The 24297-nt window shown below is 41.3% G+C and overlaps 1 protein-coding gene across 4 annotated transcripts in view; it reads right to left on the bottom strand.

The window, feature by feature from the left end:
• Positions 1–17748, bottom strand: part of TEK (TEK receptor tyrosine kinase) — an 84648-nt gene extending 66900 nt beyond the window's left edge. The window contains exon 1 of one of the 4 annotated variants that reach the window (XM_084628543.1): positions 17349–17748. In XM_084628543.1, the coding sequence (XP_084484669.1) occupies positions 17349–17400 (52 nt within the window). In that variant the 5' untranslated portion in view covers positions 17401–17748. The remainder of the gene's footprint in view (positions 1–17348) is intronic. The other 3 variants (XM_084628542.1, XM_084628545.1, XM_084628544.1) reach the window with 3 other exon arrangements.
• Positions 17749–24297: the final 6549 nt, after the last annotated feature.

The following is a 24297-nucleotide window of genomic DNA, read 5'->3' as shown; positions in this document are numbered from 1 at the left end:
GCAATAAATCGACCGCTTAGCGTGCTCCCATTGGCTCCGGTACTCCACCAGGGCGAGAGGTGTATGCGGAGTCGACGGGAGAGCGTCAGCCGTCAACTTACCGGAGTGAAGACACCATGGTAAGTAGATCTAAATACGTCGACTTCAGCTATGTTTTTCATGTAGCTGAAGTTGCGTAATTTAGATCAATCCCCCACCCAGAGTAGACCAGGCTAGAGGGAGAGAGATCTTACCCTTCTAACTATTCCCGGGGAAAGAGGCAACTTCCCAGGTTCACAGCCCCTCAGGCTAGTTATCTTCACCGGACCAATCAGATGCTGTTCTACAGCTGCGTCATAGAATACATTTTCCTGAACCAATCCTATAGTTTTAAGAGTTCCCAAGAGTTTTAAACAAGAGCCATCTCCTTTAGCTGCCTTATTCTTAGCTAAAAAAAAAAACAGACCCCAAGCATCTTTCCTGCCACGTAGCTCTTTTACATAGGTGCTTTAATAAAGGTTAAAACCATAAGCCCTTAGTAACAAACAATTTTTAAGTTTCCCCCTCTTTTAGATTAACATTGGTTATTTTTCAGTGAGAAAATTTGAAGTTGCAGCAAAGCCCCTGTTAGCAAAAACAGCGTCTGTGAGTCAATGGATCAGAGATAAGAAGGCTGCTTCTTCCCCCACTTTTTAACAAATAGAGGTGAAAGTTATATTAAGTTTTGTAAAGGAACAAACACTTTAAAAGAGAAATCTATATGAAGACACATCCCTTTATTTACAGGTGTGTTTCAATAAAATAGAGCATGCAGAAACACCCCAGGTTTAAAACCACAGGTCCTTAGTAACAGACAGTTTATATTCCCCTTATTCTGTAAACCAGTGGATCAGAGAGAAGAAATTTGTTTCTTCCTACACTTTTTAACAAATAGAGGTGAAGGTTATATTAAGTCTCTTAAAGGAATAAACACTTTAAAAGACAAGCCTATCTGAAGAGACATCCCTTCATTTAGCACTTTTGCATATGTTTCAATAAAAAGTTAACATGCAGAAACATCCCAGGGTCAAAAACACAGAGAACCTGTTTATAAAAATAAATTATAGTGATAAAAACGTTTCCCCCTATGTTTTAGCCTAACATTGGTCATTTTTTTACTAAGGACAATTTGAAGCAGCATGCTTTTTCAGCAAAACTACTATTAGCAAAAACAGCATTTGTAAGCCAGTGGATCAGAGAGAAGAAGATTGCTTGGTCCCCCACTTTTTAACAAATAGAGGTGAAAGTTATATTAAGTCTTGTAAAGGAACAAACACTTTAAAAGACAAGCCTATACGAAGACACATTTCTCTATTTAGCTCTTTTACATATGTGTTTCAATAAAAAATTAGCATGAAGAAACATTCCAGGGTTAAAAACACAAAGAACCTGTTTATAAAAGTAAATTATAGTGATAAAAAAGTTTCCCTCTATGTTTTAGACTAACTTTGGTCATTTTTAAATAAGGACAATTTGAAGCAACATGCTTTTTCAGCAAAGCCACTGTTAGTAAAAACAGTGTCTGATGATTAAAGATGGCTGCACCTAGAAGGCCCTAGCCAACACCGGCAGTCAAGCCTCTCAAGAAGAGACGTGAAACGGTCACTGCTATGGGATGTGAAGAAACAAATGCACTGTTGTGGCAAACCGTGTTTGAGATGGGTCACGGGAGCGGGGAAACAGGGATAGCTAACAATGCCTATACATGCAAAAATGATGTGGTGGAGAAACACTAGGCCAGATCGCTGGGCCAAGATTTGTTTGAGACTCCAGCCAGGAGAACCCAAATGATTCAAACAAAGGGCTGTACGGAGACAAGGCACAGATATGTTGTATGTAAGAACGATCAAGGGATGGTTGGCAGAGACACAGTCACCGGTGCTCGGTTGGCTAGAGCCTTTTGGATCAAGCCCACGTAGAGACATAAGAACATAAGAAAGGCTATACTGGGTCAGACCAAAGGTCCATCCAGCCCAGTATCCTGTATACAGACAGTGGCCAATGCCAGGTGCCCCAGAGAGAGCGAACCTAACAGGTAATGATCAAGTGATCTCTCTCCTGCCATGCATCTCCACCCTCTGACAAACAGAGGCAAGGGACACCTTTCCTTACCCATCTGGCTAATAGCCATTAATGGACTTAACCTCCATGAATTTATCCAGTTCTCTTTTAAACCCTGTTATAGTCCTAGCCTTCACAACCTCCTCAGGCAAGGAGTTCCACAGGCTGACTGTGCACTGAGTTAAGAAGAACTTCCTTTTATTTGTTTTAAACCTGCTACCCATTAATTTCATTTGGTGGCCCCTAGTTCTTATATTATGGGAACAAGTAAATAACTTTTCCTTATTCACTTTCTCCACACCACTCATGATTTTATAGACCTCTATCAAATCCCCCTTAGTCTCGTCTTTTCCAAGCTAGTCTCTTTAATCTCTCCTCATATGTGACCCGTTCCAAACCCCTAATCATTTTAGTTGCCTTTTCTGAACCTTTTCCAATGCCAGTATATCTTTTTTGAGATGAGGGGATCATATCTGTACGCAGTATTCAAGATGTGGGCATACCATGGATTTATATAAGGGCAATAAGATATTCTCCATCTTATTCTCTATCACTTTTTAAATTACTCCTAACATCCAGTTTGCTTTTTTGACTGCTGCTGCGCACTGCGTGGACGTCTTCAGAGAACCAGCCACGATGATTCCAAGATCTGTCTCCTGATTAGTTGTAGCTAAATTAGCCCCCATCATATTGTATGTTGTGCACAAGGTATATAGGCTGTTGGGGCATCTGAACCATTGCAAAGCAGCTGCAGAACCCCTTTTAAATCATACCTTCTTACACTTTGGCTGTAACTTTTCATTTTCCACCCCAGGCCTTCTGCATTAGGACTTGATCAGGACCCCTCTGATTTCAATAATGTCTCAGGTCTCTCATCTACTTTTTCATATTATTTAATGCTCTACATCATCTAGGGTTACAGTTTGCATAAAAGTGTTTTATAAAAAAACCAAAAAATATTCTCTAGGGGCTTAGACAAGGTAATGATAAACAAAATTGTAATTGTTGCTTTGCAGGCCCTTCTACAAAGTATCTTTAAGTTTTTGTTAATATTTCTGATAGGATACAGGATGGCGGAGATAATACCTCATAAAGTGGGAAAGTGCTTCTGAATGACAAATGCTTGCCCATGCTAAAGCATAACAACTAACACAGAATGGCTGCCTACAAAACAGTTTCACTAAAAGAGTTATCGGCATTCCCCCTAAAACTCAGGACAGCTTTCTTACCCCCATGGCCTGATCTCTGTGACTGTGGCTTTTTTTAAAAAAAATTTGTCCTCGGTTTAGATTTTAAAAAACATTAGAAAAGAAAAGGGGGGGGGTAGGAAGGGGTGTGTGTGTGTGAGAGAGAGAGAGAGGAGGGCAGACTCCTTAACTCTGGTAAAAAAAAAAAAACAGCTAACTTTTTTTTACATAAGGTAATTTTTTTCTTGTGTTTTTTGTATAAATCCAAACTTTAAAAAGCAGTCTTGTTTATTTTTTTTGTTAATTAAAACACATATGTAAACTCCCCTCAATTGCCAGTTTTCATATTCAAACAGCCAGTTGCTGTTTTGATACTTTAAAAACACTATTTTTAAAAGGATAGGCTAGTATCTTAAGCCTTTTTAAGTTCACTAAACTACAAAATATCCCTAAGAGTGGCGTTGTTTTGTTAATACTGCTTTTTCATGTTAAACTTTAAAACAAACATAATGCTTCAAATAGGCCTCACTGCATACAGAATATCCTTAAAAAAGATCATGTTCTGTTACATCTCAGTCAATGCTGTATTTTCATGTTAAATGTTAAAAAAAAAAAACCTTTATATAATGAAATACTGTATGTTTAGCAAGTGTTAAAAGTATGGGGGAAAAGATGTTCTTCAGGTAGGCTATCTCTGAGCTTCATGCAGTCACAAAGAGACAGTTTTTGTCTTTTACAATCAGTAAATGGAATAAAATACTTGTTATAACTTTCACAAAGTGTCTTTCGATGCAATCTCACCCTTTGTTAAAACTTTAACAGCCTTTCAAAACTTAGGAAAAAAGTCTGTGTGAAAAAACAAGCAAACTGAAGGGGTGACCCATACAGCATCGCTAAGGCAGACTACAGTGCATGGATCACTGGCTAGCCTAATTAGTCTTATCTGTTTGTAAAATGTAGAGAAAGCCATAGCTCCAGTCTGTGATGTATTGTTTTAATAAAATCTATGGACCCAAAACAAAACACAGGAGCTGGAACCTGTGTCTCAGCACACAGGATGCAAACATTTGAAAACAAAGACATTCTGATAATGCAACAGAAAAATTCATACTTAAATCTAAAAGTCCTAAGAAAATGAAAGCTTAATATAACTTTTGCATGGATTTGTTAAAAAGTGGGGAGGAAAATAAACTTCTCTCTGATCCACTGGATTACAGAATAAGGGGAATATAAAATAGCTGTTACTAAGGTTCTGTGATTTTCACTCTGGGGTGTTTCTGCATGCTCTTTTTTTTTTTTTTAATTGAAACACACATAGAAAGGTTAAATAAAGGGCTCTGTCTTCACATAGGCTTGTCTTTTAAAGAGTTTATTCCTTTTCAAAACTTAATATAACTTTCACTTGTATTTGTTAAAAAGTGGGGGAAGAAGCAGCCTTCTTATCTCTGAACCACTGGTTTACAGAGGCTGTTTTAGCTAACAGAGGCTTTGCTGCAACTTCAGATTGTCTTCATTAAAAAATAACCAAGGTTACTCTAAAAATTGTTTGTTACTAAGGTCTTATAGTTTTCACCTTTATTGAAGCACCTATGTAAAAGGGCTACATGGCAGGAAAGATGCTTGAGGTCTGTTTTTTTAGATAAGAATAAGGCAGCTAAAGGAGATGGCTCTTGTTTAAAACTCTTGGGACTATAGGATTGGTTCAGGAAAACGTATTCTATGACGCAGCTGTAGAACAGCATCTGAGTGGTCCGATCCAAAGATGGAGATAACTAGCCTGAGGGGTTCTGAACCTGGGAAGTTACCTCTTTCCCCAGGAACAGTTGGAAGGGTAAGATCTCTCTCTCTCTCTCTCACTCTTTCTCTCTGACTCAACCACGTGCTGTCTATCTTTGCCCTTTGCAAAAGGGCTTTCTTTTCCCTTTTCTTGCCCGGTTCTCTCTTTTAACCTATCTTTATATGTTTCTCTTTTATTTAACTCTTCTTAAATGTTCTTTTCTGAATCTATCCTTGTATGTAATAGTTCAAATGCTTTTCTATTAACCTCCCTTTATACTTGTTACCATGTGCTTACTAAACAGTCGCTGCTTTAGTAAATTCCCCGTTTTTTTTTGCCAGGTGTGTTCTTTTTTAACTTATTTTTCAATATTATTTAATGTTTCTAAATGTTTCTTTCTTAACCTGCTCTTATATTTAATATTTTAAATATTTCTTTTTAACCTGCCTTTCTATTTTTATCATGTGCTTACTAAACAGTTTCTGCTTTATAAAATTTTCTTTTCCCATGTTTGTTCTTTTTAACCTATTTTTCAATATTATTTAATTTCTGCGCTAATGAAACCTGCACCTTTAGATAGACAGTCCCAATGAAGGCCTGATCCTGCAAGGGGTTGAGCATCTCCTGGGAGGAGAATAGCTCCCTCAACTCCCACTGGCTTCAGCATCTATGGGACTGGACCTTTAGGGCTTGAACTAAAAACCACTGAAGTAATAGAAAGACATCTGATTTCTCCAAGGGGCAAAGGATCAGACCTTAGTCCCCTTAGATTTAGGGCTTGTCTATATGAACAGTTAGTGCTCAGTAAACTGGGGTATAAATCTACTTTGTACTAGCTTGCAGCACACTAAGTGTCTGTGTGGCCCCAGCTGCGATGCACTAGTGCGTGTTGAAACTGGAGTGGGTCACAGTGCACTAGGGAACTTTTCGTGCCCAGCAGCAGAGTCCACACAGTCCATTAGAACAGTAGGTCTCAACCAAGGGTACGTGTACCCCTGGTGGTATGCAGAGGTCTTCCAGGGGGTACATCAGTTCATCTGGATATTTGCCTACTTTTACAATAGGCCACATAAAAAGCACTAGCAAAGTCCGTTCAAACTAAAATGCCATACAGACAATGACTTGTTTATACTGTTCTATACACCCTACACTGAAATGTAAGTACAATATTCATATTCCCATCGATGTATTTTATAACTGTAACGGTACAAATGAAAGTCAGCTCTTTTTCAGGAATAGTGTGGCTGTGACACTTTTGTATTTTTAGGTCTGGTTTTGTAAGCAAGCAGTTTTTAAGTGAGGTAAAACTTGGGGTAAGCAAGACACATCAGACTCCTAAAAGGGGTACAGCAGTCTGGAAAGGTTGAGAGCCACTGTGTTAGAGCGCAGCAGGCTAGTGCAAGGTAGATTTATAACCCAGCTTGCTGTGTTCTATCTAACCATACAGACAACCCCTAGGAGAAAGTGCTGATACAGTAGATTTCTGCTGCAAGCCAACTGCCTACAGCACCCCTGCTTTCCAGCCTCTCATGGCCAAATCCTGATATTCTTATTCAAGAGGAACTCCCGCTCCTTAGTCTGGCAAAACTCAGGCAAAACTAAACCTTGAAGTCAATGGGAGTTTTGCCCAACCTGTAACTGAAGGATTTAGCTCTCTGAGAACACAAACACAGACAGGAAACAGCTTTTCTCTCTATCAGTGAAGATCCCCTGTGCTTCCTTGAAAAAATCCTTTGACTCCTGCCCCTCTCCTTGTAGGACTGACCTCTGCAGGAAGGCAATTTGCTGTGTATGCAAAGGGGGTTTGGGAAAAGGAGGCACCCGCAGGCGGTGAACACTGGAAATGGGAGGTGTAACTTCCAGCGAATTCCCTGCCAAAAGACTATTAACACAGAATTGTGGCTGCCCAGTGCTGCCTTGTGCCCTTCCAGAACAGGGAGTGGGGCTAAACTTAATCCTCCGCTAACAAGGAAATACAGAGTTAAAGTCATGTCTGTTCCACTGCATCCTCCCACCCCCCATCACACACACTTTACCTCTGTGGAGACGGCAATTGCCAATGTAGAGACAGAGAGTTCTGTGTGCTCAGCACAACTCCACTTGAGCACAACTAATCTAAGGCAAGGGGAGGCTAAACTGCCCCAAACAGGATGCAGTGAACCACCCTTTGGAGGCCGAAAGGATGCCTGGGCCATAGCCACACCCCTGCTCTGCCCCGAGGCCCCACTCCCTCTTGTTCTCTTCCCTTGTGGCCCCACCCGCGATGTTCCTCTTTCCATCCCCACTCCGCCTCTTCCCCCGAGGTTCCCCCCGCGCACTGCTCATGCCTCTCTAACCTCTCCGGGTGGGGAGGGATGACTTTATGGGATGAGGAAAAGAAGGAGGGATCTGTGGGGAGGGGGAAAAGGTGACAGGTGGGGGAGCTCCGATAAGGGGAGGAAAGGGTAGGGGAGAGCCTCAGGGAAGGGGCAGAGCAGGGCCTGGGGTGCAATGGGGGTGGCATGTGGCTAGGGCCTCGGGGGAGGAGGCCGAGCAGCAGTGGGGGAGGGGGCAGGGCCATGGTCTTGGGGTCAGTGCCCCCCCACTTCTAGGAAGCTTCCAGCACTCACGCCCAGCTTCCCCAAATGTGGGAGTCATGTACACTCTCCTCACAACCCCTTGCATTTTCTAAGTGTCCACCAAAACTCCTCCTTTGCAATGCCATTCACACACTGCCATGTACCCGCCAGTCCTCTGTGCCGTGCTATTGCTCCAGTAAGTGCTATCAGTGGGTGTGCACACATCACTGTGCACCACAAGGCTCAGTCAGGAGTAACTGGAAGAGATGGCTCAGAGGAATTCTCTGGCACTCATCCCAGATGCATGCCAATTCGCAGACCTAGAAAGCCTCCCTAATCATTTTTTAAATATTACTGCCCCAGACACTAGCTGAGGTTAAACTTGATCTGGTGATCTGTTTGGGGGAGATTAGTGCCATAGTTTGAGCCACAGCTATGAGCAAAAAATATCATAAGAATGGGATAAATGTAATGACAAGTCTTTTATTTCTTGGCAATGTACCTCTGGAACGGAACCCCTTGACTCAATAATCAAAATTTGCACCCCTAACCTCCCCTGGATCCCGATGAGGGATGGCAATTTCCAAGACAATGTGAGTATGCTTGGGGATGTGAGAGCACTTCGAAAAATTTGCTGATAACCTTAAGAATGGAGTCCCTAGCTTTCCTTCCTAAGAGCAGTCACTCAGAGTAGCTGTGCCAGCCAGACCAACAGAGAGCTCCGAGGAAACAAAAAACCCAACCACATATCTGAGAACTGGATGATGTTTGTACAGTGCTTTGAATATGTAAAGTGCTATCTAAGTGCATTAACTTCTTATTCATTAGTATTATGATGAAGCAATGCGAGAAACAGGGAAGAAAGGAAGCAGCGGGAGGGCGGAAGGAAAAGAGCTTGTTAGGATAGGAATCTGAATTTTAGGATTCATTATTAACAACAGTAATTAGGAGTTGGAAATGCTCAGCATCAAAAGCAGATCCCCTTTGAATTCTGAGCATAGCAGAGAAATAACAAGAGCTATACCAAGAGAGAGGTGGATATGTGAATACCATGCAGCATCCGTCCAGTAAAGGAGTGGACGAGGAATCAAGGCCCAGGAACTTCCCTGGTGCTCTGGGTTACTTTGTTACTGTGCAGCCTATTTCGATCCCATCTCCTGGCAGATTTCTTCCAGGAAGCATTAATTGATTCCTTCAATCCCTTCATGGAGCAGTGGGCGCTGTCTACTGTTCCCTGCTTGGTAACCCTTTCTGGATGTCTTGCTTTGACCCTATGGCCCACCCCTGCCCTGTTTTTTCATTCTTCCCCCTGATGTTAAGTCGATCCCCTTGTTTCTTTTGGCCCCTGTACTCTGTTGAGGTGGAGGTCTTTGTTGTTTTTATAGGGAGAGTTGCCTTTGAGGGCTGTGCTCAGCACATGGAGACCAAGTAGGCTGGATTTCTCCACACTTCAAAAACAATTAACTCCTTTCCTCCAAGGAGAAATTGGAGGCAGGAAGTAGCTGCTCAGGAAGCACTGGCAGAAAATTTCCTCTCTGGGAAAGGAAAATTGGCCATATCCTGAAAGAATTTTCAAATGGATGCAGGTAACATGACTGCAGTGCCTAGTACAAAATCAGGCCCCGCTGCAATCAGTGGCAAAACTCCCATTGCCTCCATTGGGGTCAGGATCACAATCCTAGTCTTACAGCTGTCAACAACCATTTTAAAACAGCTGGCACTAACTCATTACATGTAACTTTTATTGGCTGTGGTTCTTGAAATATCCTTAGGGATGTGGGCAATGTCTGTGTGTACCTGGGGCCTACATGAACCTGCATTTCCTCCTGCACTGTGGATAGACAGAAAGAAGCCTCTCCTGAAGTGCTAAGCTGCTCCGGTGAGATGCTCAACACCCTCAGTTGTCACTGAACTTCAACGGGAGTTGAGAGCACTGAACATCACCCAGGATCTGGACTGCAGTCTGAACCAGGGACTGAATGGGGAAAAAATAAACCCACAAAATAAGTTCTACCCTCTTGAGATGCCACTCTCAGTGCAGACTAGAAACTTATTTTTCTTAAATGAAAGCTTAGATTCTTGCACATAAAACAGGAGCTTGGAACAGATCTCATGATTAAAACACAGCCATGGAAGTGTAGAGAGAGCTGGATTAGATTCCTCGCTTTGCCACAAGCTTCCTGGGCAAGTCACTTCACCTTTCTGTGAAACCTTTCAGTTTCCCCAACTGTACAATGAGATGAGAGTGGGGTGTGTTGTGAGATTGACTTCATTTGTATTTGTATGTAAACTAAGTGAATATCTTCTGGTGGAACTTGCAGAAATGCCAGTATTATTATAGTGGTAATTTGATTGTTCCAATTACCACCCTCCTGCCTTGTAGTGGAAAACCCTTCTTCAACCTTTGGGGAGGTGGAAACGTATCCAAAGAATCACTTCAGTACACACATCAAACCCTTTTATCATCATGGGTAGAAACAGTGTCATTAAACAGAGCCTATAATGTAATAAATCCCAGTTTAGGCTGGATTTATACAGGCTTTTGCTGTTGTTGGGAAATTAAATTAGTTTTTCTCATGACCCACCTGGGGATATGAATATAAGCCAAATGGACATCCTAGCAACAGGATAGCTGGAGTCTGTACTTGGCCTTCATCCTCAGGACAGAGAGCATGACACATTAGCAGTTCAATGTAGGGCCTTATGCTGTGTATTTGTTATATGACATTATGTAACTATGGGGTTTAAGACTAATTTAGAGTATATTGAAAACAGACAGCCCAGTTGGCCAAGGCATCAACCTCACTTCTTTCAAGTCCCTTTAAAAAAACACTTCATCTATGAAGCCCACAAAACTGAGTTTATCATCTAAAACAAACACTAACCACTAAGTCTCCTGCACCTCTGGATTTTTCAGGGTGTCTATGTTTTAGATTGAAAGCAATCTGGGCCATCTTTATTTTTGTGTATTGTACAGAAAAGAGTATATTGGCACTTTGGTGGCTCTAAACAAATTTTTATTATTAGTAGTACTACGAAATCTAGTTAGAAACCAAGAAGTCTATCATTTTGGCAATGTTGTTAAAGAAGGTAATCAAACCTGACAGCTCCTCTAACAAATCTTTAAAATGAAGAACAGTATTTTATTTATTATTATAAGTACAGTACTAAATTAATCAATACTGAAATTTACAGTTATAATTTCATTGGGTCTCACAAAGCAACGAACCAGTTATGGACCTAGTCCTGCCACACTTACTTACAAGAATAGAACAATCTTTCCTAATAGAGCTGGTTAAAAAATGGATCCAGATTTTCACAAAAAATTCATAAGAACATAAGAATGGCCATCCTGGGTCAGACCAAAGGTCCATCTAGCCCAGTATCCTGTCTTCCGGCAGTGGCCAATGCCAGGTGCCCCAGAGGGAATGAACAGAATAGGCAACCATCATGTGCTCCATTCCCTGTTGCCCATTTCCAGTTTCTGGCAAACAGAGGAAAGGGACACCATCCTGTTATTTTTGGGAGGGAGGGGAGTGTTATTGATAGGTTACACAAATGCCTGTCAGGGATGGACTGTTTAACTTGGTCCTGCCTCAGCAGATGGGGCTGGACTTGATGACTTCTCAAGGTCCCTTCCAGCCCTACATTTCTATGATTCTATGGTTGACAAAATTTGAAATGTTGACAAAAAGTTTTATCAAAATTTTCAATTTCAAAATTTCAGATCTCCTTAACTAGTGGGAGTGGTTGAAGTGAATTGTAAGAATTTCTGACATAAATAAGGGTTGTGGAATTGGGCCATAAGCGCAGGTTCATGATAAACAGTTCTCCCTTCTTTTTTATTTTTAATTTAAAGTATTTGCTGAATGTTATGGGCTCGAGTGTCCAGAGTCCATCTTATGGAATCCAAAGTCCACTGATGCCATGAAAAATGCCAAATGTTTTTGGTGACTAAAAGATAACAATGACCAGGTACTTTCCCAAATGTAGTCAAATTCTTGCATCTGAGTTCCGTTCATAATAATAAACATAGAAATGTAGGGCTGGAAGGGACGTCGAGTTATCATCACATCCAGCCCCCGGTACTGAGGCAGGACCAAGCAAATGTAGGCCATCCCTGGCAGGTGTTTGTCCAACCTGTTCTTAAAAACCTCCAATGACAGGGATTTCACAACCTCCCTTAGAAGACTATTCCCGTGCTTAACTACCCTTATAGTTAGGAAAAACTTTCTACTGTCTAATCTAAATCTCCCTTGCTGCAGATTAAGTGCATGACTTCTTGTCCTAGCTCTAGGCAATAATCACTGGCTCTTTTGATCAAACGATCTCAAAGCACTTCACAAAGGTAAATAAAAGTCATCATCTCCACTGCAGAGAGGGGTAAACCGAGGCAAAATGCCTTGTCCAAGGTCATTCAGTAAGCCATTGATATAGCCAGGATGGGAACCCATGTCTTCAGAGTCCCCATCCAATGCAGTAACCTGAAGACCAAACTGCCGCCCACCAAATTAACTACCCCCTTGAAAGCTCAGCTGCAGCAGAAAGACAAAGCTGATACATCATTGTAAATACGTTATTGTTCAAGCCCGTCTCTGCCACTTAACACCCAGAAATAATAAAATTAAAGCTTTCGCTGATAAATAGCAGTAAGGAACAAAACTTGAAGCCTGACTATAGTCAATGGAAAGAGTCCCACTGATTTAAGAACTTAGAATTTAAAATATAGACATCAGTTGATTCCCTTGTTCTGCTTTCTTCTTATTCATTCACCTAGCCCAAGACAATTATGTGCCTGCTCTCTGTAAAGCATGAATCTCATATACTGCTAATGCCCAGATTCTGTGGGACTGCGTATATCTAACACAACACTGAAGACTTGTTCTTGAAACAGGAGGAGCTTGGTGTTATCCTCTGTTGGGTTTTATAAGCTAACATGGTGGTGATGATAAAGATACCCTCGCAGAAGATGAGTTCTTCTACCAATAGTAAGGGAGGGACTTGGATGGGAGCCTGAACCATTAAACAGTATTTGCTTTGTGGTGAAAAGTGGATCAGCAATTTGCCATTGCTGACAGTCTCATTTTGAAACCAGCGATGAAGAAAGTTAAGGTGAATGATGTGTCACTTGTACATAGTGGGTCTGATTCTCATCCCATTTGCTCTGGTGTAATACAGGAGGAGCTCCCATAAAGTTAATCCAGTTATTATCCTAGTCTAAAACTGACATAAGAGGAGAATCAATCCCTTGGCTTCCAATACACTTTAGTCTATTTTACTGGTTATCTGTGTGATCTCTTAAGCTGATGGAAAAACTAATCTAAATTGATTTTCAAAGAAACACTGGTATAAATTGAGACTCAGGTCCCACATTTCAGTTTTCTAAAAATAAAGGGTGGGAGTACACAACCTAGAGAGAATACAAATGTTTCCACAACATGAAAAGAGAAAAGCCTAGGAAAACAGTTGTTTCAGATGCACACACTGGTTTTCATTGTCAGAAATGTGAACACAACTGCATTCTGCTGGCACATGAGAACCAGAAGAGAGACTTGCTGGAAACTGAAACTGAAATTGACCCAGTGTAATTTCACCCTCCAGGCTAAATAAAATGCAAAAAGTAAACAAACAGAATACATGGTGAAAAAGAAAACCCATGGTTGAAATTATTTCAGTTTTTAAACTGTAAGCTTTGGTCATTAACTAGAGCTGAGTGGATAATGAAAAAACAGATTTGCAAATATGTTGGTGAATTATACAGCCCTTTTTGGTGAGCTTGCTCTTTTCTCTCTGTTTGACCCTTATCTTGCAAATGTTAATGTATTTGCTGAGTTTGGGACAGATTTATCAGACTTAACTGGAGGATGGGTATCACAAATGTATACTTGAACAGTTACACGTGTTTTAACTGGTTCATTGCAGATCCTGCACTCCAGTCTGTCACTTTCCAGTGAGCTTCATTGTAATCACAGTGAATCACAATGAAATTCTTTTGTGTGTGGGTAGGGCACGGGCCTGGCAGACCCAAATTCAAGTCCCTGCTCTACTTGATTCAGAGCAGAGTTTTTCATCCCAGACCACTATAAATCAAGCAGAGGAGGAACTTGAATATTCCACATCTCAGGCCCTAATCACCAAGCTATAATCAGTCTCTCTTTCTTTGACCCAAACTTTCCTGAAGAAAACGTCATGGCGACTGATACATCCCTGCAATATGTTTCAACTTCAATGAATCAGCAATTTTACCAAAATGTAATTTCAGTTACAATATTCTGACTAGCTCTACTCATGACACAATATGTCCGTCTCATTCGGATTATCATGGGATTTCACTTCACTCTTATGGATTTGATGGGTTTAGGCCTGGCCCAATGCCTCCATGCTCTAGCTATTCTTAGCTGCGGGAACTCCTCTTATCAGAATAACTCTAACTTACACCAACCGTGGGCACACAGCGGCACTGTATAGCTACCAAGGTGACACAGAGCCACCCTTAGGTTGTGGGCTGAGTGCAGCCTGTGGTTAGGGCTGTTGTTTCAAACTGTCTATTTGCAGGGTCAGACAGTTGTGCAGCACATCACATTTGCAAGGTTTTCTTTGCACACAAATACCTACAAACTTAATAAAAAACCCAAAGCCATAGATTCATAGATTTTACAGCCAGAAGAGACCATTACAATCATCTAGATTGACCTATTGTACAAAAGTACTGCTTTCCAGAAGGTCACAGCATTTTACCCCATGATTTCTGCATCAAAGCCATAACTTCTAGATTAGCTGTGACAAAGAGTTTAAATTCTGCGCACTCTGACAACGTTTACATTTTGAAGAAACGGCTGGAGCCACTAGAAAAGAACCAGGACACTGTGCCACCACTCGCTGTAACTAATCTAAGTGCTGCAGACCGAAAGAATTGTTAGACACCGTAACTCACCCACTCCCGGGGAGGAGGAACCAGAAACCCTGGTACAATATGGTTTGTAATACAGTTTTGATTATATTTGTTTAGCTTTATACACACACTCTCTCTCTCTCTCTCTGAATTATAGTTATGCTGTAAAGATGCTTTTGCTCAAAGCCTTTGAAGGTCATTTTTCATCATATATGGATTGAAATAAAAATCAACAAAAATAACCCTAGAAGTTTTAGGAACCCTCTGGATTGTCTCATGCTTGGTAGAAAGCAAATCTTCACACATGTTGCTCATGCTAGTAGTCTGAAAATGCATAAGCTTCCCACCCACAATAGTTGGCAAAATGTATTAGAACTTGTTTTTAATTGCTGTTGACTTTTCCAGGCTCACAGCTGTTAAAATGAGGCTCAGACACTAACATTGCTGAAGCCCAGTGTGAGAGACTGTAAATAAGTTCCCAGTCTGGTTCAGAATCCTGTTAACAGGCCTAAGAACAAGTTATAATGTTTATTCCTAATTACATCCCTCCTCGGTCCTTTAAAATGAAGATGAGAGCAGTGAAAACTGTTCCCATTCTGAATTAAACTGAGATGGGCTCAAGCCATGAAGTTGGGAATTGAATCCAAACATCCATAAATGTCAGGGGGGTTTTGATCCAGGGCTTTGGTTTAGCCCATCATGATGCTAAGGGCCACATGCAAAGCGTAGAACAGAACCTCCACAGAAGGCAAGAGTGTTCACATTCCTGGTTTTGCTTCACGTTTATCACTAGCATTAAACCTGTCCCTTTTGCAGTGCAATGGAGATGTACTTTGGATTGTGTACTGTTGGAGAGAGGCATTCATTATATTATATCTCACTTCAACAGCATCTTTGGGAATCAAGTCTTTTGGCTGTTGATGATGATGAAGTAAAGGAAATTACAGGGCATTTAATGTAACCAGGAGTCAAGCCCAGAGGGATGGTCCCCACCTTGGAACAAGGGTGGAGTAGTTTTGCGCCTACCCAGCAGCACACCCACAAAAGCCCACAACTATTTGGGACAAGGTTAAGTCAGTTCACAGTCTGCCAGTTGCATTGACTTTAATGTCTCCCCTGCTTAGGGAATGTCAATACTGCTTTCCTGAACTCCGCCTGTTATATCTAGAGGAAAGGGGATTAGCATTGTCTTCCACCACTGGCCCCAGGAAACATGATATCACACTTGAACAAAAGCGGGAAAGCTGACAGATCTATTGAGATGGGTGTGACTAAAATACACACCTAACTGGTCAAGTCCTGTGGAAAGGGCTGTGACTGGCAGCTCTTCAATGCCAAACTCAAATGAGCACACTGTCCATGTTTATTGCTAATCTGTGAAGCTATACATCACTATACATCTACAACAAGCAAGCAATCCACATCACAAAAGAGGAATACAAATATACAACCTAATGCAGCAATAATTATATAACAATACATACACACACTCACCACATTTTATGTAAACCTTTTGGCCTGCAGATAGCCACAGACCTTTCCAGATACTTAAAAAACCCTCAAAACCCCAAACCCTTTTATTGACCATTCATTGTACTTCTGAACATTTTTGTAACCCATTAAGAACAAGAGATTGTAGAATAAGTTATACTGCAGTGAAAAATTCTGTTTTCTTTTGTTACTACCTTCTGTCTCTTACTGTAGCAGTCTGCAGCTATATAGCACATTCCATTTTATCTCGAGATGGCCTGGAGCCAGAAAAATTAGATCCGAAGCTACACTTTCAGGGATGAATAGAAAAGATGGTTTGAGGCCCATCTCTAGGTTTATCAAGTTCATGTGTTGTATCTTACACTGAAGAGATTGCCTAGAAACAGGTCAGAGGGAGACACTAGTGGTGTGAGCATATACTTCAATGCTGAGAGAGAACCACATGCAAAGAAGATATCTGATGAAGTGAACTGTAGCTCATGAAAGCTTATGCTCAGATAAATTTGTTAGTCTCTAAGGTGCCACAAGTACTCCTTTTCTTTTTGCGGATACAGACTAACACGGCTGCTATTCTGAAACCTATCAGAAAAATGCGTATTCGAGTAAAGCATCTCTGACCCTTAAGGCTCTTAATGCTATGAAATAAACTTTGCATTAATAAAATCATAAATATACATTTACCAGGTATGGGAAATCCATACCTTACAATTTGTACTATTTAGACAAGCAAATGATGTCGGGTAGTAATATTGTTGAGTCAGACTTGTTTTTAAACAGTGTCTGTAATGAACCAATCCACTGTATTTAATGCATATTATTCAAGCTTCAATGTTCAATAATTAGTTTCTAGACTCAGCAGCTGGAAGAGACTAGCTAAAAATAAATACTAGATAGAACACATATCAGATTTTTACCAGTTAGCTTGTGTTTCACCTCTATATTTGTGAGGTGGACAGTAAGAGTCAACATTTAGAACAGATTTTACAAAAAAACCATGTGGTGATCATTTCCAAACAACTGGCTCAGAGAAAAAGTTAACTGGCTCAGCAGAGGAATCCACACTGTAGCATTTGTAAGTGTGAACAAACAGCAGCTAGATTAAAAAGGATTTAGCTACAGATCCCAAATGCATTCAGCCACCCTCTGACAAAGAATCAGAGTATCATCCTGCTACCTTCGCCCAACATGAGAGATCCTTACTTATGTAAATAATCCCACTGAAGTCAATGTGAGAATTATGCTAGGAAGGATACCTCAGCAGTTTGGATTTTAGGATCAGGCCCTTTTGTCTGTACATTGCGCGAGAAACAGTAAAGCCACGGCACCTCGGCAATGCTAGCTCAGTAACTAAAGCAAAGTCTTACCTGAAATCATCAGGCTGAATCCACAGAGAATTAAATGTGCTAAAGAGTCCATGCTTTCCGAAATACATCCATCCAGTTTCCACAGCAGCTCATGGGGTTGGGATTATCCTTTCAGTGGGGTAGACCTTGGTTACTCTTCACTTGCATGGTACGAGGACTCTTGTTTACTAGTCAGAGGCAAGAAATTGCAGTGCTGGAGCAGGCTACAACAGTCTCATTGCTGTCTGAGTACAGGGAGTTTAAGTTCCTTTTTCCTGTTTCCTTTGTAGATTAGGATGGGAAAGGCAGGATCTTAAAGGCATTTTGTATCAACAGGACCGTGAGGCACTGCAAACCCTGTCCATCTAGCAATACATCATAACACTTATCTGGGGCTGTTCGAGAGGCAGCGGATTGCTGTCAGAGAACCAGCAACAGGTCATGGTCAGCAATGTCAGGAACAATAGTGGCATCCTCCAATAGGCGGAATAGTGCAAATAACAAGCTCTCCACCTATGTACAGCATGTGGAAATTGTCATCCCACCCTCTGCTCAAACTACAGATCTGCTAATTGCTCCAGAGGTCACTTTACGCTTCAGCATTTCAGTGGAGGGCTTTCAGGAGGCAATAGTCTTTCATTTATTTATTTAATCAATCCACTCAGAAGATGCTTACTGCAAGGCATCTACAATACAAACATTAAGGAGAACCCTAACAAAACAACACATCAAATCCGATACAGACCAAAGCCCAGAGCTCTCTAGCAAACCGCCCCATTACTTCATGTATGTTACTGGAAATTATTTTTTTTTCATTCCAAGACTGGAAACAGACTCAGAAAATTTGATGTCATAATAAATCACAACAAGATTTGTTTTGACTTCAGTGGAACCTAAATGCCACAGCACTCGAGAGGCCTGGGAGCAAAGTTAACTGCACAAAGAATAAACAAGATAAAAACCTAGAATGTAAAACCACATGAATAGAGGAAAATTAATCATACAAGTGGAGAGGTGGCACTCAGACAAATCAATATAATTGCAAATAAAGAACAATCCTATTTACAACCACTTGACTAGAAATAAACCCAGGTTATTGTATTAGGAGACACTGTAGTCTTGCCAACACCCAGAATCAACAAGGAGTCCAGTGGCACCTTAAAGACTAACAGATTTATTTGAGCATAAGCTTTCATGGGTAAAAACACCCAGAATGACACTTCAAGAAGAACAGAGATATCAGTTCTCAGTCTCCTCTGGGAAGTGAGTTACGGGGCTGATTCTGCTTTCATCTGAAGACATTAGGAAAATTCCCATTGATTTCAATGGGAGTAGGATTGGGTCCCAGGATGTGCTCTGCAAGAGGTTCCCAGATGTCTAGAAATGTAGGCAGAATTTGCGCACGTCACATGTTTAACTTGCAGCGGGCTGGCTCAGAAGTTGTTTCCCTAGAATCATTTATGTTCCCCCATCAAAACAATAAATACAGACCTAGGGTGCAACTCCCTGTGTGCAGTGACCCAGAACAAGGCTTGTGTGCCACTAAAGTCCGTCTTTGAGGGTCCTTCAGTGCTGCATGGACACAGAGGTACATTGCATCATTCCCTTTACTCACAAACCTGAAGTACATCCCTTTTGTTCACACACAGACTCCAATTGTTTGTCAGACTTTACAAAAGTACCGACTAGCCAGCAAACACTCCCCAGTCTTTGAATTCCTGGTTTGAATATCCTCATCATACAGGAAGTTATTTGTTTAATTATTTATTTTCTTTTTATTTAGAATAATAAAAAGTGCACAGGCCAATCTCTGAGCACCTGCCGATTATTTAACATTTCAAAATGCAATAGAATCAGCTCACTTCCTTCACCAACCAGTAGTTCATAAGCTAATACTAACAGCCCCTTACACTGGCCTATACCCCAAATCCCCGATACAGCTGATTATGTTTGGCCCACCCTGTATTAAAATTCATTCTGCTCTAGAGGATAAAGTTCCTTATTAAAGAGGAAAAAATCAAAGATGGGCTTGCACCAAAACCCAAACCCACCAAACTCTGTGGATGTCTGAAGTCCGAATCCAGATCCACTATTTACAAAAGGCCCTTCTGTTATAATAAATAAGCTGAACCAAAATCCCAACCCTAAACACCCTCAAACGCTAGGGTTTTTGAAGTCTGGTTGCAAGTCAAAATGCTGTGCATTGAACCCATCACTAGCAGGAACACTGCCTAATTTATTGTCTCACTGTTTCCTTGTACTCCTGTCTGTCATCTGTTGGCTCATGCTTACATTGTAAACTCTTTGGGGGCATGGACCATGTTTTGTTCTTTGTATGTACAGCATCTAGCACAGCGGGGTCATGGTCCATAATGATTGCTACAAGGAGATATGGTAATATGGTAATAATATAAATAATAATCTCTCTTTTTTTGGTCTACTTTGTCAATGTGCTCTGTGTTTTAAGCCATTTCACCCAGGTCCTGACTCCTGAATGAAGTTACCATTGGTCTGTAGCTTATTTCAAGCTAAAATAACCAAATCTCATTCTTCAGGGCACAAACTGATCATTGCCAAGATCAGGAGGGAATTCCATCCTCTCCCCATTTGTAAGGCACTTAGTAGATATAAAGTACTACATAAGGGCTAAGTATGGTGATCATGATTATAATACAGCATGCATAATTGGATAGGTCCATTATAAGGGTAATTCACTTTCCTCTGAAGCATTAGGTAATGCCCACTGATCATTCTGTCACTGAAATGTAACCATCTCTGGGGTGAAGCATGTCAACTATTTAACAGCATACAGCAACACTATGTGGTAATTTAGAACAGCAAGCAAAGAATATTGTATCCAACTGAAACTGCCAGGGAAGAATGTAACTAGCCAAGTTAGAATCTAACCAAGATACCGATGCTAACATTCTGACCTGTAAATCTGGTATATTTCAGTTTAAGTTTTTAAAATACAACAATAGTTATTCTGTGAAATACCTGCAGATATTGGTCCTGATTCAGCAGAGCAATTATGCATGTGCTTGAGTTCAAGTCCATCCCTATTTAGAGAAGCATTTACAGATCCTGTCTGTTGATGTGCTTAACTGCCACTGAAATCAAAGGTAAGCATGTGCTCAAGTGCTTTGCTGAATCAGGGCATTAAAGACATTGCATTATACATGTTGCCCCATTGTTTATCACCATGGATGCATCAAAATAACTTTTGCATGTTTTTTTATCCCCAAATTTCATTTATTACTCACATTAGCTTTCAAAAATGTCTATATTGGTAGAAGTAGGTTACCTTGTCCCTCGTTTTAAACTGATTTATCAAAGATCTCAGTCTGAGTGGGATAGCCATGTCCTTCCAGTTGAAAGCTGTTTTCACTAAGCAGTCTTCCACCTAAAATCTAAAAGAAATTGCTTTGGTGCAAGTCTGTTCTTTCCCTCTTATACCAGCATAACCTATAGGGTCAGATCCTGAGCTGGTGCAAGTCAAAGTAGTTCTGTTGGCTTCAAGATCTGGCCTATATGGCCTATGGATGGTTTCCCAGTCATGGAGTAAAATCCTGCTCTCTCTTCTGTGGTGTGACAAGCTATCTTGCAGCAGAACCAGTGTGGCTTATCTGTGCAGGGGCGGCGAGGGGTGGGAAATGAAGCTTCTATAGGATTCTCTGTGTGATGATGTGCTGAGGGTGGAGATTGTTTACTGGCAAGATCAGAGATCTTCCACTTTATTAATATGTTTGTCCTGACCCATTGCAAAGGGTAGCTTAGGGGGTCACTATTCCAGCCATTTGGCTGAAGTAGTAGCCATTGCCCAGCTATGCTGCCAGGGCTGGAGCACCCACAAAAAAAATTTGTGGGTGCTTAGTACTCACCGGCAGCCAAGCTCCCCCTCACCCCCCCAGCACCTCTTGCTCACCGGCGACCCCGCTGATCAACTCCTTTTTCTCCATCCCAGCACCTCCTGCCGGCCGCAATCAGCTTTTCTACCGTGTGCAGGTGGTGCTGGGAGGGAGGGCGAAGAGCAGGGGATGAGGGGCTCTTGAGGGAGGGGGCAGAAAGAGGCGGTGGTGGTGGCTTGGGTGGAGTGGGAGCAGGGGTCGAGCACCCCCTGGGTAGAGAGGAAGTTGGCGCCTAAGCTGGGAAGTAGGGAGAAGATTTTGCCCTAGGTCCTCAGCCTGAGGAGGGAACACCTTTTAAAATGGGGTTACAACCAAATGCTAACTTGTTTTGAGAAATTACAAAGCTTTCTTCTGCCCCAAATTGTCTGTCTGCTCCCAAACATTTCACAGATAAAACTGCCACCTTAGTACAGTAACTCCTCACTTAACATTGTAGTTATGTTCCTGAAAAATGCGACTTTAAGTGAAACAACGTTAAGCGAATCCAATTTCCACATAAGAATTAATGTAAATGGGGGTGGTTAGGTTCCAGGGAATTTTTTTTTTGCCAGACAAAAGGCATTATATACATTTTAAACAAGCAATTTAATACAGGTATTAAACAGGCTGGCAGCCCCCCTTTTCAACCAGGCTCAACTGGGGATGGCTATTGATTTACATGTAATTTGTGTCTAATTTATTAATCAGCAAGCACCATACATGTGTGCGTAAAGTGAGGCTGTAAAATTAGTTTAAAATCAGTGAACAACGTAACCTTTCATGACACATGTTAAGACAACCCTCATATTAACCGGCGTTGACATAACACTACTCATTGAAGGTCTGATCTGGCACTGTGCTGAGTACCTTGTACACCTGTCACTGTACCTGTTCTCTGGATAACACAGCACTTGTCTCCAGGGCAGTCCTTTCATACGTCCCAAATCCACATACAAGCCTAAATGGGGAAAGAAAGAGAAAGGAAGCTATTTCAGAGAACGTACATCTCTCTATCTAAGGAGAAAGGCCTGCAGAAGGCTAGTATCATCTTTGGACTGTATTGTATTAAGTTCATTCTGATTTGTTCATTTCTGAATCCAACTTTTTCTACCCATTGCAACATCCACCCTCCCCCCCCCCCCGACAGCTTATCAGCGAGAAAAAAACGTACTTCCAAGGAATCCACTCATATCAGATTCTTACAAAGGGATCTCCAATTTTGTGTGTGGTATTTTTTGTTGTTGTTGCTAGTTTGTTGTTTTAAAGGGGTCACCTTGATGTCCTCCCCCCACAAACTACTAAGAGATTATTTTTCTTTCTCCATCTGCCTCATCGAGACCTCTCTCTTAAAATTAAGATCTAATTACTTGGACTTTTTATTCTTAGGCATTTTACCACAGAAGTTTATTGAAAGGGACTTCAACTTGGAAATTAACCATCTCATGGTCCTTAAAACAAAGCATGCCAACATTAAAAAACATGAGTTGAGAAGCTATTAGATTAATAACCACTGGCAGGTAGAATAGGAAGAAATGAGAAAGAATCCGTGTTCTGACTGGAATGATTGTTACACGTGACTAGAACTAAACAAAAGGCTCACACAAAGATACCAAATCTGCCCCAACAGAATGCTAACAGTATGGGGCCTTCTATGTCTTTGCCACTGGTCCAAATCCAGCCAGATTGTGTAAGTAGGGAGGAAAATATATTCTTGAACAATGTGCAACTTTTAGCATGCATTTTGATTCAGCCCTGTTTGCACCCTTTTTTGTTCGCTTCTCTGCAAACATTGGTATGAGCAGTTTTTGTTTGCAGGAACGTTCAGAGAGAACTTGTTTTGTGCAGATGTACTTGGTCTCCCAAGATTACATGTTTATGTTGGTAGTGCTCATCAGGCCAACATGTATCGTCTTCCTGAGCTTGGGAGAGCCAGGAGAGAAAGTAGCTGATTTAAAAAAAAAAAAAAACAACCATGTGCTCACCATGAGCAGCAGCAATAAGACCAATAAGACCTTCCTTCAGCAGCAGAAATATTGCTTCCCTGGAGACAATATTACAGCCCCAGAGCAAGGGGCATGCAGCATTGGACAGACACTGAGGAAAGAACAGGGCAAGACCTTCTGGACCCGTCTCCATGCATGGTACAGGTACAGAATAGTTGCCAAAGGGAGGCCCATCAGCTTCACTGCTATGCACCGTCAATCAGGATGGGCACAGGCCAGAATCACAGCTACAGTACCACAGTAGTGGTGGAGTCTTCAAAGCCCATGTTGCCTTTGAGCAGCAGGTATTTTTACATCTGAGCTACCCATACTTCTCCAGAATGTTATGGCCTGTCTTTTGGAAAAGCAGAAAAGGTTTAAAATGTCAATTCCATTGTCTGTTTATCTGCTGCTACCTAGTGTGCTCTCACTGTGAAAGCCTCACATAAAGGTAGATTTGAATTTAGTACCAGACCCTTATGGACATCCCCAGAGAGAGAACCTGTCCTGCTGAAATTACATTTTGATGGTTTAAACAGGATTGTTTTGGTGTGCTGTTTGCTCACCTCTTCTGCATTTGATACTTTATCTAAAAACCTCATTTGGGAAAAATAAAAAGAATTGAGAAGTCGTGACCTAATGGATAGTGCTCTGCCCCTGCATGCAGGAGCCAACAGGTTCAATTCTTTTCTTCTTCAGTCATCAGGGATTAGTTATGGAAGCAGTATGTCAAATATGAGGAGACCAGGGCCTTGAGGATAAGGTGTTAAAAGAAGATATGAAGGGGAGGTCCTCAGGAGATGACAATCAGAAGAGCTTCATGGAAAACAAAATAAGAATATAGTACTCGAGCCAGTGTCTGTTTATGATAGAAGTCCTGTGAAGGACAAAACAAAGGCCTGGGAACTTTCCCACCCTGTTTAACAAAATAAGTGCCATGGTATAACAAGGATCCCCGGGAACAGAGTGAAAGGGAATTTCAGGGAGTATGTTTATTCAGTTGGTGGCTTCTTTCCATTGTTAATTAAAAGGTGTGGTTGTAGCCAGAGAGAAATTCAGCAGGCAATGTGACTGGCTAAGGAAGATCTGACCTGGGAGGAT

The sequence above is a fragment of the Lepidochelys olivacea genome, assembly GCF_965140295.1.
Source record: "Lepidochelys olivacea isolate rLepOli2 genome assembly, chromosome: 5".
In the NCBI taxonomy this organism is placed as follows: Eukaryota; Metazoa; Chordata; order Testudines; family Cheloniidae; genus Lepidochelys; species Lepidochelys olivacea.
Note: the sequence above shows the minus strand (reverse complement) of the source record. Positions and strands in the feature narration are given on the sequence as shown.